General features: G+C 31.5%; 1 protein-coding gene across 2 annotated transcripts in view; it reads right to left on the minus strand.

Annotated features, from left to right (window-relative positions):
• Window positions 1-2947: 2947 nt before the first annotated feature.
• The window catches only part of LOC143079730 (amyloid-beta precursor-like protein), a 42479-nt gene continuing 25520 nt past the window's right edge, over window positions 2948-19906 (minus strand). For both annotated transcript variants that reach the window (XM_076255279.1, XM_076255278.1), the window contains exons 7-11: window positions 17438-17596; window positions 13813-14041; window positions 11565-11681; window positions 8786-8952; window positions 2948-8200 (exon numbers count right to left, since the gene is read on the minus strand). In XM_076255279.1, the coding sequence (XP_076111394.1) occupies window positions 7928-8200; window positions 8786-8952; window positions 11565-11681; window positions 13813-14041; window positions 17438-17596 (945 nt within the window). In that variant the 3' untranslated portion in view covers window positions 2948-7927. The remainder of the gene's footprint in view (window positions 8201-8785; window positions 8953-11564; window positions 11682-13812; window positions 14042-17437; window positions 17597-19906) is intronic.

Genomic DNA, 19906 nt, shown 5'->3' on the forward strand with positions numbered 1-19906 from the left:
TCTAATGAACTTAAATTTTTTTTTGCCTTTGAGCAATTCACTATGCTGTTAAATATTAATCCTGTCAAAAAAATGTTTGAAGAAATTTTCTTTTTATTTATGAAATCTGAAATGAGAACAAGTATGGACACAACTTTTAAGCTAAAAATATTTTAGATAAGATAAGGAAAAAAAAACTTCATCAGCAACATTTTATATTTATTCCAATGAAGTTATTTACATAAAGTTATTGGCAAATAAAAATAGAAAATGACATCATAGTCATGTCTGGCAAATGTCCAACATACATTATCTAAAAACATTTTAGATAAGATAAGGAAAAAAAGCTTCATCAGCAACATTTTATATTGGCATATTTCCAATGAAGTTATTTACATAAAGTTATTGGCAAATAAAAATAGAAAATGACATCATAGTCATGTCTGGCAAATTTCCAACATATATTATCAACTACTATTCTATACAAAGAAAGATAACTCCAATTGAAAATTAATTGCTATTGCACAATATTGTGCAATTAGATATTTCTTGCTATTGTGCAATTGAAAATTTCTTGCTATTGCACAATACTTGATATGGAATCCTGATTTGGACCAACTTGAAAACTGGGCCCATAATAAAAAAAAACAAAGTACATGATTAGATAAAGCATATCAAATAAGCCCAATAATTTAATTTTTGTTAAAATCAAACATAGTTTAATTTTGGACCCTTTGGACCTTAATGTAGACCAATTTGAAAACGGGACCAAAAATTAAGAATCTACATACACAGTTAGATTTGGCATATCAAAAAACTCATTTATTCAATTTTTGATGAAATCAAACAAAGTTTAATTTTGGACCCCCATTTGGACCAACTTGAAAACTAGGCCAATAATTAAAAATCTAAGTACATTTTTAAATTCAGCATATCAAAGAACCCCAAGGATTCAATTTTTGTTAAAATCAAACTAAGTTTAATTTTGGACCCTTTGGACCTTAATGTAGACCAATTTAAAAACGGGACCAAAAATTAAGAATCTACATACATAATTAGATTCGGCATATCAAAGAACCCCAATTATTCAATTTTTGATGAAATCACACAAAGTTCAATTTTGGACCCTTTGGGCCCCTTATTCCTAAACTGTTGGGACCAAAACTCCCAAAATCAAACCCAACCTTCCTTTTAAGGTCATAAACCTTGTGTTTAAATTTCATAGATTTCTATTTACTTATACTAAAGTTATGGTGCAAAAACCAAAAATAATGCTTATTTGGGCCCTTTTTTGGCCCCTAATTCCTAAACTGTTGGAACCATAACTCCCAAAATCAATCCCAACCGTCCTTTTGTGGTCATAAACCTTGTGTCAAAATTTCATAGATTTCTATTCACTTAATCTAAAGTTATAGTGTGAAAACCAAGAAAATGCTTATTTGGGCCATTTTTGGCCCCTAATTCCTAAAATGTTGGGACCAAAACTCCCAAAATCAATCCAAACCTTCCTTTTGTGGTCATAAACCTTGTGTTAAAATTTCATTGATTTCTATTCACTTTTACTAAAGTTAGAGTGCGAAAACTAAAAGTATTCGGACGACGACGACAACGACGCAAGACGAAGCAGGACGACGACGACGACGCTAAAGTGATAGCAATATACAACCAAAAAATTAAAATTTTTGCGGTCGTATAAAAATTTACGAAAAATTGTTAAAAATTGACTATAGAGGGCAATAACTCTTAAAGGGGTAAATTGACCATTTTGATCTTGTTGACTTATTTGTAGATCTTACTTTGCTGAACATTATTGCTGTTCACAGTTTACCTCTATCTATAATAATATTCAAGATAATAACAAAAAAACGGCAAAATTTCCTTAAAATTAACAATTAAGGGGCAGCAACCCAACAACGGGTTCTTCGATTCATCTGAAAATATCAGAGCAGATAGATCTTGACCTGATAAACAATTTAACTCATGTGAGATTTGCTCTACATGCTTTGGTTTCAGAGATAAAAACCAAAATCTACATTTTACCCCTGTGTTCTTTTTTTAGCCATGGCGACCATCTTGGTTGGTTGGCCGGGTCACCTGACACATTTTTTAAACTAGATGCCCCAATGATGATTGTGGTTTATTTTGGCCCAGTAGTTTCAGAGGAGAAGATTTTTGTAAAAGTTAACGACAACGACCCCGGCACAAAGTGATGCGAAAAGCTCACTTGGCCCTTCGGGCCAGGTGAGCTAAAAAGTGTACTAAAGATACTATTATAGTGTTTTACCGGGCCTTTGTCCAGGGTAGCCTCGAAAGAGATGATCATGACCTCTAAATTTTCTCCACTGTCCTCGACCTCTATTATGACTTAGTCGATTTTTATTAGATGTGTAAATTGGATCATACTGATAACTAGAGCCTTGAAAGTTATCATGTAGAGTATTTGGGTCACTGATGAGTTTTATGTAGACGAAACGTGCGTCTGGCATATTAAATTATAATCCTGGTAACTTTGATTACTTTTTGTGCCTTTAGATTGTTCCTTCCATGGGCTACATAGTTTGATGCCCGCTGAAGGAAACCGAGAACTTGATCAATATGGTCAAGCATATGTTCTTCTTTTGGCATGCGCATCAACATTAATGTACATTTACAGGTGGGATCAACTAAACATTCTTAAACAATTTATCCCAATGATGATTATGGTCAAGTTTGGTTCAGTTTCTGAAGAAACGATTTGTGTAAGAGTTAACAGAAAACTGTCGACAGACAATGGGACAAAGTGAGTAGAATAGCACATTTGACCCTCAGAGTCTTTTATGTTTTTGCTTCAATGTTAAATTTTATCTCATTTGGACAGCTTACACTTAAAAGTACTACAAGTGGTAGATTTTGCTGGGTACCAGTTACCTGTGAAAGCTTTGTATGTTACCTTTTAAATGTATTTTTTCTCGAATGAAAAAAAGATAGACTGAGTGTACAAGTTTTATTATTAAAACAATTATATGAACATTTATTTTGTAGAACTAAACTGGCCACTAAGGAATGTGAACACAAAATGTTAAAAGCAGATTACAAAGTTCAAAGTGTCAATGACTACAAAATAATAACACATCAATAGACTTTGTTAATAAGGTACCTTTATAGATACCAAGGTGTTACACATCTGCAACTCATTTCACCAAAAAATCTTCAAGAGAAAAAATACTGGTAAGTCTGGATCATTACTGTATAATTTAACAATGCATTTTTTTTTTCATAAGATACTTTGTGAAAGGATCCCCTTGATTTATGCTTCAAATGTCATAACTTAATTATTTAAGGATTTTTTTAATTTTAAAAAACAAATATTTGAGCTTTAATAGATGATCATTCAAAATTAATGAAAATCCTGTTCATGAAATTTAATAGTTGTCAATATAAAATAATGGTTATAAGTTTGAGACAAGTAATATTTAGGTCAGAGGAATCTTTAATTTTAAAAATGAAATCACCCAAACATAGTGTGCTTCTCTTCAAAATTCTAATGTGAGAGAACACAACTGCTTATAACTGTTTTAATGAATCAACATCTAGAAATTTATAATAAATCTTCTAAAATAATGAAATCATTATATAATTACAAACTTCAGAAATATTTGAATTCAATAAGATGGATTTTCATTCAACATTCCAAAATTTTTGCTTTTTGTGTTCTTTTGAAAGGCATATTTTTTTCTAAAATGAAAAATTCTAAATTTCTATTAAGTCTTAATAAATGTTCATTGAGGTTGGTTCTATTACAAGTTTTTTTTTCTTTTGTAATTCATAGCTTTGACTTCAGAAAAAAACACCCTACTTAAATTAAATAATAATAAATCACATTAAGGTCTCAAATAAAATGTAGTATTAAAGATAAAATCTTTCAATAGCAAACCTACTGCTCTGCTCAGACAACAGGTTTAAAATGAGTTATGAAATTAAATGACCACAAATTATCATTATACAACCTAAGCTTCATTGTATGAGTACATGTAAATTGTTGTATCTAATAAACAACTTTCTTACACAAATAATTCTTTTAATAATTACCTTTTTGAACAGAATATGTATTTTTTTACAATTTCAGAAAGGAAAGTTATATTTATTTATTGAATAAATGATTTTATCATTTAACTATAGTTGTCCATGTTAGTTGAGGCCATGCCCCTCATAAAAAGGCTCCTTAACTGACAGATTATGGAATAGCAGTATATATAGGTACTGATACTCCATAATTTACTTGTACACTCATTACACAACATCATGAATATGATTAAGCTAAAACAGTTGATATACACTTAGGATAAAAAAAAACATTTGTTAATATCAAAGTAAAGATTAAAGAAATTATATTCTCATATCCAATTTTCTTCCATAGAGGGTACAAGACGTTTGTAGCAAAAATAGATAGGAAAATGAAAATGAGAAACAGTTCCATATGACACAACCAGAACAAATCATTGAATCTTAAATATAATTCACAACCAAAATTATTTTAATCATTTCTGCAATGTTTATCAACTGAAAGAGTTATCCTCCTATATCTAAATTGATATCTTCAGTCTGATAAAAATGTTCATCTATGAAAAAAGAATGATCAGAAGTAAAACTAAGAAAAGTTGAATTAAGCTGTGTAAATGGCAGAAAGCTCTACAGTTTCAAACATAAAGGAAAGTAATATGAAAATTTTCTTCAAGTCTTATTCATACAAGAATTAAAATACCAATTGGGAGAAATGCTTTAAGAATTATTGCTTGTATGCTCATTATGAGAATTGATCTGTATGTATAATGAAGAAAATACAACAAAAAACAAATATTATCACAAGCTATTGAATTTAAAAAAAATCATATTACAAACAGTATATTTAAAAGCAGTTAACATTAATGTATAAATTGTATTTCACATAATTGAAAGACTAGTATCCAACCTTCTCTCCTAAAATTTAGAAAAAGACAACAGACACAGCATGATGAAATGGACCAATTGTTTTCATTGGAAAGTTCAACAAGTATATATGTATAGCAAATATGAACAGAATTGTGCCTTGCTCTGGTATAAAATTCTGTCTAAATTGTTTGAATCTTTAAAGTTGGGGACACAAGGCTGACTGAAAAAAAACTTTGAGAGTTGACCACAACTGTGCACTGCTCCCCAAAAAATAAAGAGGTACTAAAAATATGCTATTTTATTAAATAAACTTTATTGGAATAAACTCAATGCAAAAATACCCTCATATAATTTTACCAAAGTTGTGTGCCATGCAAAAGTAAGATTTTCTGCCCTTTTGGCTTTCACAATTTTCTAATTAAAAAAGCCAGTTGAGGTTTTCAGATAAATTCAAAGAAAAAAAGAAAAATCTGGATTCAAAAACATTTGTATAATCAATCCATTTTATCTTGGCAACAGTAAGAATGCAATAAATAAATTAATCAAAATTTGATAAAAGTCAATGCATGTTGCACTTATGCAAAATAGTGTTGGTGCCTTAAGGCAATTATCAAGAATTTAGATTTCGAGGATCCATTAACATAGCAAAAGTAATGGCATTGACAATGTTTTGTCTACAGCTTGACAACAACAATAATGTAGGTCAAAACCATTCTACTCCACCTTATATTACCTTTAATATTCTGAGTCTTATTTCTTTTTGAATTAGCAACACTCTTCACTTTACATGATTACTGAAAGATATCATATATTAACAATAATGTACTAAATATATATTATATATATATGTTTTTATTATACAATCATTCAGAGACTTTATATATAAGTATGTCTATATTTTTTATGAAAAATTATATACTACCAGTATATATATATTTATCCTTTTTTGAAAATAGTAAAGGCTAATCTAAGATGGAATAGACAGAGTAGAAAGCACAGAGATTTTGAATGCACTAGCAACATACAATTTGACCTGGTTGACTTAACAAGATGAATAACGCTAGTGGTTTTTTTTCTCTCTCAAAATATGCATAAAGCTTTTGGTTGTAAAGAGATTCATAATTAAATTTTTTCATATAACTTCACAAGTTTATATAACAAAATATTTAAACCCTACACATTTGTTAAAATGTGTGTAACAAATCCTGTTTACAACTCCTATTTAAAACACTATTTCATGTTTAGTCAATTTACATAATGCATTATATTCAAACTGCATGGTTCTATTCTAATTCTAGATATAGTTCAGAGGGTTAAAACCATTACAAAAAGATAGTTTTGACATTTGAAATTTCCTCATTATTGGCAATTACAAAATCAAAATAACAATTTACAGATGATATGCCAAATAACTAAGATTATATATAACAGGTTAAAAAAACAATTCAAAAAAATTAACTTCAGGAAATTGTTATCATGACAGATAAATTACAATTAACTAACATTTAAATACACTTACATGTAGTATAAAATGTACATGATCTATTTACAATGTATTAAATCCAGTTTGCAGTCTGACAATTTTCAAGTAGTATCCATTATCTGGTTGTAGCATTACTAATATAAACATGCTACGATAACTTAATCATTTGCATAAAACATGATATTGTGTTTTTTCTCAATCATGTAATTTATATACTTAAGTTAAAGCTGTACTAGGACATAATGAAAGTATGCTTGCTGGATTATCAACTTTGTCATTAACAATTGATAAACACCAGCAGCATATATATAACTGACAAGCATAGCCTTACAATAACTCTTCTGCTTGTTAAGTATAAAATGGAAATGCTCTAGATCAACCATAATCTGGTGTAATAACATCATCAAAATGTTGGTAAATACAAATAGTACATCGAAAAATATTGCTACAATTGATGGTGAAATAGTTTATGTTATTTGATACAATGTCTGACTACAAACTGAGATATATAAAGCTAGTATATAAAACAATGGAATGGTGCAAATGTTGAAAATGGTTTTTTTTTTTGGTAATAACTTTGTTCAGTTTATCAGAAAAAAACATCAAGGTAAACTTATTGTTTACAAATCCAGTACTGGCAATGCTTATATGCTTTGTCTCCAACAAGATAACATATTACTTATCTCCTAGAATTTGGATTTGGAGAGTGCAGTTAAAGACAATCTTTAATTCACTCAATATTTGATGCTACTTAGTTTTTCATTTTCTGATTCAATTCTTGACCAACATCTATCAATTGCATATAAAACATAAGAATATTAAGTTTACAGATCTAACAGGAAACATTGATAGATGAATGCATTACAACTTTCCTTATTCAAAATGATGTTTAACTTTCTAATACATTTCATTGACCAATATGCAACTCTTTAACAGTTTAAAAGCAATATACATTTAAAGTTCATTTAAATGAATAAGAAAACATTCTATTTATAAAAAACGATTGGTCTTTTTACCAAACTTTTTAATCAATTTTTTTCCCCCCTAAAGTAGGAGTCATTTTTTCAGATCCCCAAATAATAATTTTTTTCCTATATAGACCAGTTGCTTTTGGAAACAAATTAATTATCATCCTTTAACCCTATTCCCTATAAAACTGACAAAATAATTGTCCAAAAACTGTTTAAAAATATAAAAAGCATTGAGTCAAATAAATTATAAAAGTTTAAACTTTTTAATTCAGGAATGAGTGGATATTTTATCATATGCAAAAAATAAAGAGTTTTAAATGGAAATCAAAATATACTGCAGTAAAATAAAAGTAAATATCATAAAAATAAGTATATAAAATCGGCAATATGGTTGAATTTGACAATTAATAGTGACACCAAAGACAGAGCATAAAATCTGTATAATAAAGGACAGAAACAATTCAAATTTTTCAGCTGTATGCATATGCTCCAGTTCTAAATAAATTGGAATTTTCAAGCTAATAATCGTTTTAAATATTTCATCCCTGGAAAAGATGGTTCATTGAATAATGTTTCATTACATTCTTTAGCATTTTTTTACTCCACTTAGTTCAAAGTATTTATAAGTTGGATTCTCATAGCCATTCATTTGCATGTTTGCTACATGTCTTTCTTCAGGTGATGCTGCTGGGTCTACCTCAACAAAACCATGAGTAACAGGATGTCGATGTGATTTATTTCTTCTCAGCATGATCACAGCCACAACAATAATCACAAAAACAGCAACACTGCCAATTGCAATACCGAAAACACTTCCTGTTGAATTTACAATATGATGTACTGGATTGTTAACAAAACCCTGAAAGAAATCAAAGAAAACAAAAGATATTACATTATGATAAATTTTTTTTGATTTGCATATCTACAAATACTTTAATCGGATTGGTCAGTTAGAATTATTTCACATGGTTTACACTTCCACTGACCATTCAACATGAATAAAGAGCTGCTTCATGAGCCCATGATACGCCTATCGCCCTTTCATCTGGTGTTTTAATCTTTAAAAGATTTAAATGATCAAATTGAAATTCTGTGAGCACTGCTCGATAAATACCTCTCCCCCAACCAAAAAAAAGCCAAAAAAAAAACCAAATGAAACAGCGAGCTACTGCTCACTGATGATACCCCTGCCCAAATACTTGACGGTAAACAGGGATTGTTGATTGATGAATCTGAAAACACATCACAAGGAATAGCCAATTTACTTAAAACCTTGAAACAACATTTCAGAAATCATTGTAGTGTAGTTGTACACTGAAACAGAATAAATGTTGCCACCAAAATTAAAACTTAATCTGTTCTTTGTGTTTATATAAGAACTATAAAATTAAAACATATAAATGTGTGTCTCATGAACACATATATAGTCTATACGTAACATTACCTGATGCTTGACATTTTGTTGATCACTGAGATGCTGAGCAGCAAAACCCTGATGTTCATTTTCCATATCTTCTTGATTATCATCCTGAGATTCTTCCAGCTGTTTATCAATTATCACTTCTTGTTTGTTGTTCAGAGGAATTTGAATCTTTTCATTATCCCAAGACTCTAAAAAAAGTAGACATAAAGTGATCAGCAGCAGTGTAAGTGTATTGCTTACCAGTTGCCTAATTTACTTGAGCTAAGGTTTTAAATGAGCTGACAATTTGTTCTGGATTAAAGTGGATTGTTTCAGTTATCAAAGCAGGATTTTCTGCTAAAAAAAAACATATAAGAAAGTAGAATATATTTTAAACACAATAGCTCATACGCCTAGCTGAATCTTTTGTTGATAGGTGACATATATGGGTAGTTTTGTAATCAAAAGAAAGCTTGGGACTTTAATAAATAGTGAATGTGTCTATGGGACACAGATGATGCCTCCATATTAACATATTTTCATAAACAGCCGCACCCTTAGCGCATAATATGATGGATACAAATAGAAATATAACTAACAAAAACACAGAGTGAACATGGCTTGGTATTTGTATATCCCAAAAACAAAAAAACATTAAGTACTGAGATTTCTCACAGTTACTGACAGCTAGTAAAAAGCTATTAACAACTAATAAAAATAAAACTTGTAAGGGTTCCGCGGAACCCAGTGTCTCGTCTACTCTTTCTTTTTATCGCAAGCTCAACAAAAATGAGGAAAAAAATCAATAAAATATTCCTGTTGATACTATCTTTTGATTGTAAGAAGCTTCTGTCCAAGTTTGGTAAAAATCCAGGATAGTTTATGTAATAAATGTTTAAAAAATTTAACTGCACACTGAATGTAATGTTAACTAGAAGAAAACAAAATTTCCTTCTAGATACTAGCTTTTGATCATAAACAAGCTTCTTTCCAAGTTTGGTACAAATCCAAAATAGTATAAGAAAGTTATTAAAATTTAAAAAAGTTAAACCACAGAGTGAATGTGTTGTTTCGCAGCAAATCTAAGTCACTTTAAAAGTAAAATACAAAAAAATAGATTTATTTTTTTACAAAATTTCCGTCTAGATACTAGCTTTTGATCATAAACAAGCTTCTGTCCAATTTTGGTACAAATCCAAAATAGTATAAGAAAGTTATTAAAATTTAAAAAGTTTAACCACAGAGTGAATGTTTTGTTTCCTGGCAGAAAATCTAAGTCCATTTAAAAGTAAAATACAGAAAAACGGATTTTTTTTTACAAAATTTACTTCTGGATACTATCTTATGATCATAAACAATCTTCTGTCCAAGTTTGGTACCAACCCAGGATAGTTTAAGAAAGTTATTAAAATTTTAAAAACTTTAACCACAGAGTGAATGTAATATTTCCCGGCAGAAAAACTAAGTCCATTTATAACTAAAATACGGAAAAAATGGAATTTTATTTTTACAAAATTTACTTCTGGATACTATCTTTTGATCATAAACAAGCTTCTGTCCAAGTTTGGTAGAAATCCAGGATCGTTTGAGAAAGTTATTCAAATTTCAACCAGGTGCTCCGCAGGGCGCAGCTTTATACGACCCCAGTGGTCGAACCCTGAACAGTTGGGGCAAATTTGGTCACAATATTCAAGCTTGATACTGTCTGAATTTTGATTGTGATCAAATTTTTGACATAATATAGGTTTTTGCCACAAAATTAATGTGGTTAAAGATCTAACACATCTGTTTGCACAATACTGTGCAATTGAATATTTCTTCTTGAAACTTTTCAAAATTCGAAATTTGAAAAATGTTGAAAAAAAAAAAAATCCCTTAAAAAAATGGTAAAAGGAGATCCACCCCACTTTATTGAACCCCCCCCCCCCACCCCCCTTGGAGCAATAACCCTTAAACTCAATCCCATGCTTTCCTTTGTAATATTGAACCTTGTAGTACGATTTCAGAGAGATCCATACACTAAAACACAAGTTATTGTCATGATTGTTTGGAAACTAGAAACATGCTCCTTTTTGGCCCTTTTTTGGCCCTTAATTCCTACATATTTTGGGCAATTAACCCAAAACTTAATCCCAGCCTCCCCTTTGTTATATGGTACATTGTGGTACAATTTCAGAGAGATCCATGCAATTACACACAAGGTATTGTCTGGAAACTAGAAAAATGCTTGTTTTGGCCCCTTTTTGGCCCTTAATTCCTAAACTTTTGCCCCATAACCCCTTAAATGTATCCAAACCTTCTACTTGTGATTTTAAACATTGCGGTATAATTTCAGAGCAATTGAAATACTTGTAAACAAGTTATTATCCTGCAACTAGAAAAATGCTTGTTTTGGCCCCTTTTGGGCCCCTAATTCCTAAACGGTTGGGACCATCATCCCCAAAATAAGTCCCAACCTTCCTTTTGTGGTATTGCACCTTCTGAAAAAATTTCATTAAGATCTATTCACTTAAACTAAAGTTATTATCCGGAAACCAAAGTGTCTTCGGACGACGACATCATACCATTTTTTTGGGGTCGTATAAAAACTTTAACCACAGAGTGAATATTTGTGGACGCCACCGACGACGACTACACCGACGACAACGGAATGTAGGATCGCTTAGTCTCGCTTTTTCGACTGAAGTCGAAGGCTCGACAAAAATCATGCATCTAAGATTAAATTATCAATCAGTACACATCCAAAAACCAATGGATCCTTTTGTCTTTGATTTGATGCACTCTTAGCTTTAATAGTATAATAGTATAATATCAATTTTACCTGAATTATCAAAGCCATCATCTGTTTTTGATTTTCTTAATTCTTCTTGTGTGAATGGTCTCATTATTACATGTAGGGCACTCTCAGATAAGGACTTGTAGTGTGACAGGAAATCTTCTGTAATAAAAATATTCAAACTTGATGATTAATTGAATCAACCAATTGAAAAAAAATACTCAAACAATACCAAAATAGCCGGTGCACAACTTCCAAACTATATCATGTATATGAGCAATAATTCTGTCAAGTATCAAAGATCTGTATTGAAAACTTTAGGAGTTGATTTCATAAAACTTGCATTCTTTTAAAGGGCACAAGCTGTCAAATTCATGTTCACTGATTTGACTCAAATTTTCATATTTGATTTATAACATACTAAAACATATATCCAAATTACAATAAATCTGAAATAACCAGTTAAGAAATCTATAATATATATCAGAGTTTCATGTGAATTTAAGTTTAGACCCCATCTAATTAACTATTGAGATGACCTCTTCATACTGCCGATAGTCACAAACCCGATATTACCATAAACATATATATAAATAGATTACGACCTTATGATATTTAATATTATAGGTCTGTTTGATTTCATGTTACAAGTAAACTAGAGGCTCTAAAGAGCCTGTGTCGCTCACCTTGGTCTTGTGCATATTAAATAATGGACACGGATAAATTCATGACATAATTGTGTTTTGGTGATAGTGATGTGTTTGTAGATCTTACTTTACTGAACATTCTTGTTGCTACAATTATCTCTGTCTATAATGAACTTGGCCTAGTAATTACAGTGGAAAATATTTTCTACAAATTTACAAAAATTTATGAAAAATGTTAAAAATTAACTATAAAGGGCAATAACTCCTTAAGGGGTCAATTGACCATTTTGGTCATGCTGACTTATTTGTAAATCTTACTTTGCTGAACATTATTGCTGTTTACAGTTTATCTCTATCTATAATAATATTCAAGATAATAACCAAAAACAGCAAAATTTCCTTAAAATTACCAATTCAGGGGCAGCAACCCAACAACAGGTTGTCCGATTCATCTGAAAATTTCAGGACAGATAGATCTTAACCTGATAAACACTTTTACTGCATGTCAGATTTGCTCTAAATGCTTTGGTTTTTGAGTTATAAGCCAAAAACTGCATTTTACCCCTATGTTCTATTTTTAGCCATGGTGGCCATCTTGGTTGGTTTGCCGGGTCACGCCACAAATTTTTTAAACTAGATATCCCAAAGATGATTGTGGCCAAGTTTGGATTAATTTGGCCCAGTAGTTTCAAAGGAGAAGATTTTTGTAAAAGATTACTAAGATTTACGAAAAATGGTTAAAAATTGACTATAAAGGTCAATAACTCCTAAAGGGGTCAACTGACCATTTTGGTTGACTTATTTGTAAATCTTACTTTGCTGAACATTATTGCTGTTTACAGTTTATCTCTATCTATAATAATATTCAAGATAATAGCCAAAAACAGCAAAAATTCCCTAAAATTACCAGTTCAGGGGCAGCAACCCAATAACGGGTTGTCGGATTCATCTGAAAATTTGAGGGCAGATAGATCTTGACCTGATAAACAATTTTACCGCATGTCAGATTTGCTCTAAATGCTTTGGTTTTTGAGTTATAAGCCAAAAACTGCATTTTACCCCTATGTTCTATTTTTAGCCATGGCGGCCATCTTGGTTGGTTGGCCGGGTCACGCCACACATTTTTTAAACTATATACCCCAATGATGATTGTGGCCAAGTTTGGTTTAATTTGGCCCAGTAGTTTCAGAGGAGAAGATTTTTGTAAAAGTTAACGACGACGGACGACGACGACAACGGACGCCGGACGCCAAGTGATGGGAAAAGCTCACTTGGCCCTTCGGGCCAGGTGAGCTAAAAAATAAGAAGTTAATTAACTTTTTAACCTGTATAAGAATGATTTTTAATGGATCGAAACTGTGTAAGTCAACAAAATGGTTCACTCCTCGTTTCACTTTCATGGTTGACACTCTTTTCCTTTTAATGGCTGAACACGACTTGTGCATGTATAAACAATCTCTAGCTAATGGATTTGAAGGTCACATGAATACAAATATATTGAGGTTGAATGATTAATGAACCCCAGGTTAATTTTCCATTATAGCTTGGTAATGTTGGGGTCAAACATTACCATACGACACCAGGTAACAATAATGATAAAACTGCAAAGAAATTATAATACCACACATAATAACATAGTAACATACTTATGTCAGGAAGGATTTCTTTTTCAATTTTCTTGTAATGATGCAGCATATCAAGACTCTGTTTTATTCTCTCATCAATGACTTTCAAATGTTCAGATGTGTCTTTTTGCATGTGCTTGGCCTCAGCTGGATCACTGCGTCTCACATGGGTAAAATGGTTCAGTGTGTGCATACGATCTTTTTCTTCTACTCTGATATAAGCTTCTAAGAATTTTTTCACTTTGTGAACCTAAAATATTAAAAGAACAGAGTTCCAATGTCTCACATATTGTACACATGTTATCTATCCAAGGGCAATAACAAAAATAAATTAATTGATCAACACTTATTTTCATTTGTCAAAGACATTGTCATGTGTCAAAGAGATTGCTGATATAAGCCTATGATATAAGTTCATAAAATTCTAGATCTAGAGAGATAACAATGCAATTTTCCATACATCGAAAACTTGAGATTTTTTGTGGGATTGTAAAATAAAAATCACTAATACAAGTGATTTTTTGAGAAAAATAAGAGAAGATTATTCAAACATAATTATAATTAACTTTTATCATATTGTGACAAATCTGGACTGATAATTGTTATTATTTAACCTATTATTTATTGTATATTACATATATCTATTTGAATATTGCCGGGTGGTCAACTTCTCGGGTGTGCACAAACACTGATAAATGCATTGACTTTCATACTCATGATTTAAACTATTTGTACTTTGCAAGTGATAAGGGCCAGTTTTATAAGTATATCTTGGTAATGTTTACCTATGTAATACTTTGATTATCCCGTCATATAGTGGTTTATTTTGACAAATATCGTCGTGAGATTCAACTTGTTTACATCTGCCATGACACCGTTCTGTACTTTCACTTTGCAATCTCATATTATTATTTGTTTAAGTTAACACTTTATCAATGCAGATAAATTGCGTATTTATTATGTTTGTGCCTCCCTTTTCATTAACATTGTCTTTATTTATGATAGAACAGGGTTTTCATTGATCTCATTTAAGCATTATATCTAATGCGTAAGGTTAGGTAAATTACACATAAGTTCATACGCCGTAGTGAGAAAGGAATTTACTGTCCGTTTAATTATAGCATTATATAGAAATGTCCTTTTGGTTTTATTTGCTTTTAAAAATAATTCGGACAAGAAGGACAAAAAGAGGACAACTCAATAACGAGTCTTTATTTAATAATAACGAAATCTGATTGTCTTCTTGAACGTTTCAAGCCAAAAGACGTAAGAAACGTTGCTTTAGATTGGACGATTAGATGTTTACTCTAACGTCATAGTAAGTGCCAAAAGACTTAAATAGGAGCCTGTAGACAAACATGTCATTCTGAATCAATCTCTTGAATCGTCAACTACCTTTTATATTGACCACCCGATTTATTGCTTTATCTGTTGAATGATGAATGTGTATTTGATGTTTATTATATTGAAAGTAGAAGTCAAAATACTACTAAAATAAATATCATTGTTATGTTTATTACAAATCTGTTTCTCCACAATGCCGTTGATTCCACTCCTCCTGAATGATGAGTTAAACAGTTTTATAGTAACCCTAGGTTTGTTACAATATACTTAGTAGTAAATACAGTAGTTCAGAATATTTGATAAATAGCCTGCTGTTTAATCCATATCGCGCAACTTTGATGTGTACTCTTTATCACACCCCTACCCTTTATCGCACCCTTTATCACACCCCTACTCATTTTTTTTTAATTTTTTTTTCTTCTTAAATATCTTAAATTTTCTTAAATTTTTTCCCCCTCAAAATTGAAGGTAACCCAGGTGCTAGGGATCAGAGAGCATTTCATATATACTCTCCTGTTGAAATATATGATAAAGTGTATAAAACATGGCAAAATCTGTATCACATGCCGTATCACCCTCGTCCAATATCATCCCTCGGGCTTAAAGGCCCTCTGGCTGATATTGGTATCTCGGGATGATACGGATTTTACCATGTATTATTTTCTATATATAAGTATATTTTTTTTATTTCTTCAAGTAAAAAAAGATAATTGTACAAGTAGTACCCCTGAATGTTATATCTTCCTGTTTGGTGTGAGTCAAATCTCTGTGTTGAAGACCATACAAGGTGTGACTTGGATGGAGAGTTGTATCATTGGCACTCTTACCACATCTTCTTATATCTATGTGTCATGTATAATATCTATGTGTCATGTATAAATAAAATCGCATTACCCTTTGATGTTTCAGAATAAAAATACATTTTACTTGTTGAGTTTTTATATTTCTTGACATTTCTTTTAAGTTCTAAATATATATTTTAGTGATGCATGTTGTAGTTGATAAAATTTACTAATGACACAGTTTATTATATATATATATTCCATCTTCATGCCTTATATATCATGTACTGTATTACAACGCTAGAATAAAACTGACGAGGAATGGTAACACCTGGCTACCGAAAGCTCTATTATTGTGAAGCCAAGGTGGTCCTGCGCGTCGAGTACAGTGCAGGTGATTTGATGTCACGATATATCAGTAGCATGAGTTTGAATCCTGGTGAGGGAAAAACAAAAAATTTACAAATGCAAATTTTCAGATCTTTCATTGTTCGGCTGATGTTTAGATGAATTATATATATATTGTAAAATTTTAAAATCATTCAGAGTAACATTTTTTTTGTTTTGCCTTTAAATTTAAAATTAAGATTTGTTTTTCTAATTTCAGTACATCACAGAAAATTTTCCTGGTTTTATTTTCCAAAATGTCTAGTGTGCCTATCTATATTCAATTACTAATTGCTTTATTTTTCAAATCCATTAAACAGGCAAACCTTTGGAAATAGATGAAATAAATGATCTGTGAAGTGTTCAACAAAGTACAGATGATTAAAAACAGAATTTATCAAAACTAGATGTGTCAAAGCGACACGAATGTCCCTGCCTCAAAAGTTGAAAAATCTGCAATTTCAATAACACATGACGGTAGTCTCGCATATAAAAAAATCAGCTCAAAATCTGGAGGCATATAGAAAAATGTTCGTATAACTGTCATTTTCAACAATTTATTAAAGTCCAAAGCCCGTAATTTCGGCAAAATTTAGCTGAGTAGAACAAAACTTAAACTTGACTTGAAACTCATCTTGGTTAACTTACATGCCAAAAATCATCCCAATATCTGAAAGTGTTTAGGAAAAAAGTCTGTATAACTGTGATTTTCAACAATTTATCAAAGTCCAAAAGCCCGTAATTTTAGCAAAAATTAGCAGAGCGGTATGAAACTTAAACTTGATCTGTAACTCATCATGGAGAACTCACATTCCATATATCAGCCCAATATCTGAAGCGGTTTTGAAAAAAACTCCGTATAATGGTTTGTTGTGGAATGACGGAATGATGGAATTACGGAATTTCGGAATTTCAGACAAGGGTAAAATTATATGTCCCGACCACTTAGTGGCAGGGCCATAAAAATGAAATCAAATGATGCAAAAAGTCTTTGGAATAATCTGAGTTCATGAAAGAATATATAGCTGTAACTCCACTCCTATCCCTGTGACTAAAGGCTTCGAGCATTGGTAAGAAACAAAATGATTAATTCAGACAGTAAAAGATAACTGCACAATGCATAATGACCTTACCTTTGGGGGTTGTTTCTGTAATTCTGCCATATACTTTTCCAAGTTGATGCGTTTTCTCTTATTCAATTCAGCTTGTCTGTGTTGCATATGCAGGGCCACTAACTGTTTCTTTTCAGCTTGGTCAGCTTGCTCATATCCACTGTACAACCTCTGAAATCTCTGAATATTTTTTTCTATATATTAGATTGAAATCAATATCATATAAATTGCTTCGCTGATCGCATCTGGATACAACTGAAGAGGTTCAACACTGAACAGTTGGGTAAATAGACACAATATTAGCGCTTGATACAGGTCTGAATTTGTACACAAGTTATTGTTCTGAAACTAAAAAATGCTTGTTTTGGACCCCTTTTTGGCCCCTAATTCCTATCACCATAACCCCCCAACCAGATGCTCCGCAGGGCATAGCTATATACGACCGCAGAGGTTGAACCCTGAACAGTTGGGGCAAGTATTGACACAACATTTAAGCTGGATTCAGCTCTAAATTTGGATTATGATTAAATAGTTGACACAGCATAGGTTTCTGACACAGAATGAATGTGGTCTAATGAACTTAAAATATTTTTTTTGCCTTTGAGCAATTCACTATGCTGTTGAATATTAATCCTCTCAAAAAAATGTTTGAAGAAATTCTCTTTTTATTTATGAAATCTGAAATGAGAAAAATTTAACCCCCCCCCCCCCCCCCCCCATTTTTTTTCACATCCCCCTTTCCCTTTTTCCAAAACTGATCTCAATTCAAATTCCTAATGGAGTTTGCAACAATAACTACTCATTTAAACACATCATAAAATATTAAAATGTAAAATAAAGTGCTTGTTATCACTGAATGGTAAAGATTGTTTTAATTTATCAGTTGGTAGTAAAAGTGAATATACATTGTATATTGTATAAAACAATGATTTAAGTTGATTCAACTACTATTCTGGACAAAGAAAGATAACTCCAATTGAAAATTTCTTGCTATTTCACAATATTGTGCAATTAGATATTTCTTGCTATTGCGCAATACTGTGCAATTGAAAATATTTGCTATTGCACAATACTGTGCAATTGAAGATTTCTTGCTATTGCGCAATACTGTGCAATTGAAAATTGCTTGCTATTGCGCAATACTGTGCAATTGAAAATTGCTTGCTATTGCACAATACTGTGCAATTGAAGATTTCTTGCTATTGCTGAATACTGTGCAATTGAAAATTTCTTGCTATTGCACAATACTTAATATAATAATTTTGGATCCTGATTTGAACCAACTTGAAAACTGGGCCCATAATCAACAAGAGTGCACACACTGAAATGTCTCGCCTTCTTTACTAATCATTGATATTATGTTGATAGTCCTAAGTATAAAGTTAAGCTTTATAACAACTGTCACATAAACTTAACATTAACCAAGATAACTAAACAAAGACCAATGAACCTTGAAAATGAGGTCAAGGTCAGATGAACCATGCCAGGCAGACATGTACAGCTAGCAATGCTTCTATACAACATATATAGTTGACCTATTACTTATAGTTTAAGAAAAATAGACCAAAACACAAAAACTTAACACAGTGCAATGAACCGTGAAAATGAGGTCACGGTCAAATAAAACCTGCGCGACTGACATAAAGATCATAAAATATTTCCATACACCAAACATAGTTGACCTATAGCATATAGTATTAGATAAAAAGACCAAAACTCAAAAACTTAACATTGACCACTGAACCATGAAAATGAGGTCAAGGTCAAATGACATCTGCCCTCTAGACATGTACACCTTACAATCATTCCATACAACAAATATAGTAGACCTATTGCATATAGTATGAGAAAAACAGACCAAAACACAAAAATTTAACTATAACCACTGAACCATGAAAATGAGGTCAAGGTCAGATGACACCTGCCAGTTGGACATGTACACCTTACAGTCCTTCCATACACCGAATATACTAGCCTTATTGCTTATAGTATCTGAGATATGGACTTGACCACCAAAACTTAACCTTGTTCACTGATCCATGAAATGAGGTCGAGGTCAAGTGAAAACTGTCTGACAGACATGAGGACCTTGCAAGGTACGCACATATAAAATATAGTTATCCTATTACTTATAATAAGAGAGAATTCAACATTACAAAAAATTTGAACTTTTTTTTCAAGTGGTCACTGAACCATGAAAATGAGGTCAAGGACATTGGACATGTGACTGACGGAAACTTCGTAACATGAGGCATCTATATACAAAGTATGAAGCATCCAGGTCTTCCACCTTCTAAAATATAAAGCTTTTAAGAAGTTAGCTAACACCGCCGTAGCTGCCGTAGCCGCCGCCGGATCACTATCCCTATGTCGAGCTTTCTGCAACAAAAGTTGCAGGCTCGACAAAAACTAAGAACAAATGTTGGGTATTTGTTAAATCAGATAAATCTGAGAACTTATAGTACCAACAACTTATATAGTAGGATTAAT

Source organism: Mytilus galloprovincialis, chromosome 6 (assembly GCF_965363235.1).
Source record: "Mytilus galloprovincialis chromosome 6, xbMytGall1.hap1.1, whole genome shotgun sequence".
NCBI classification, from domain to species: Eukaryota; Metazoa; Mollusca; class Bivalvia; order Mytilida; family Mytilidae; genus Mytilus; species Mytilus galloprovincialis.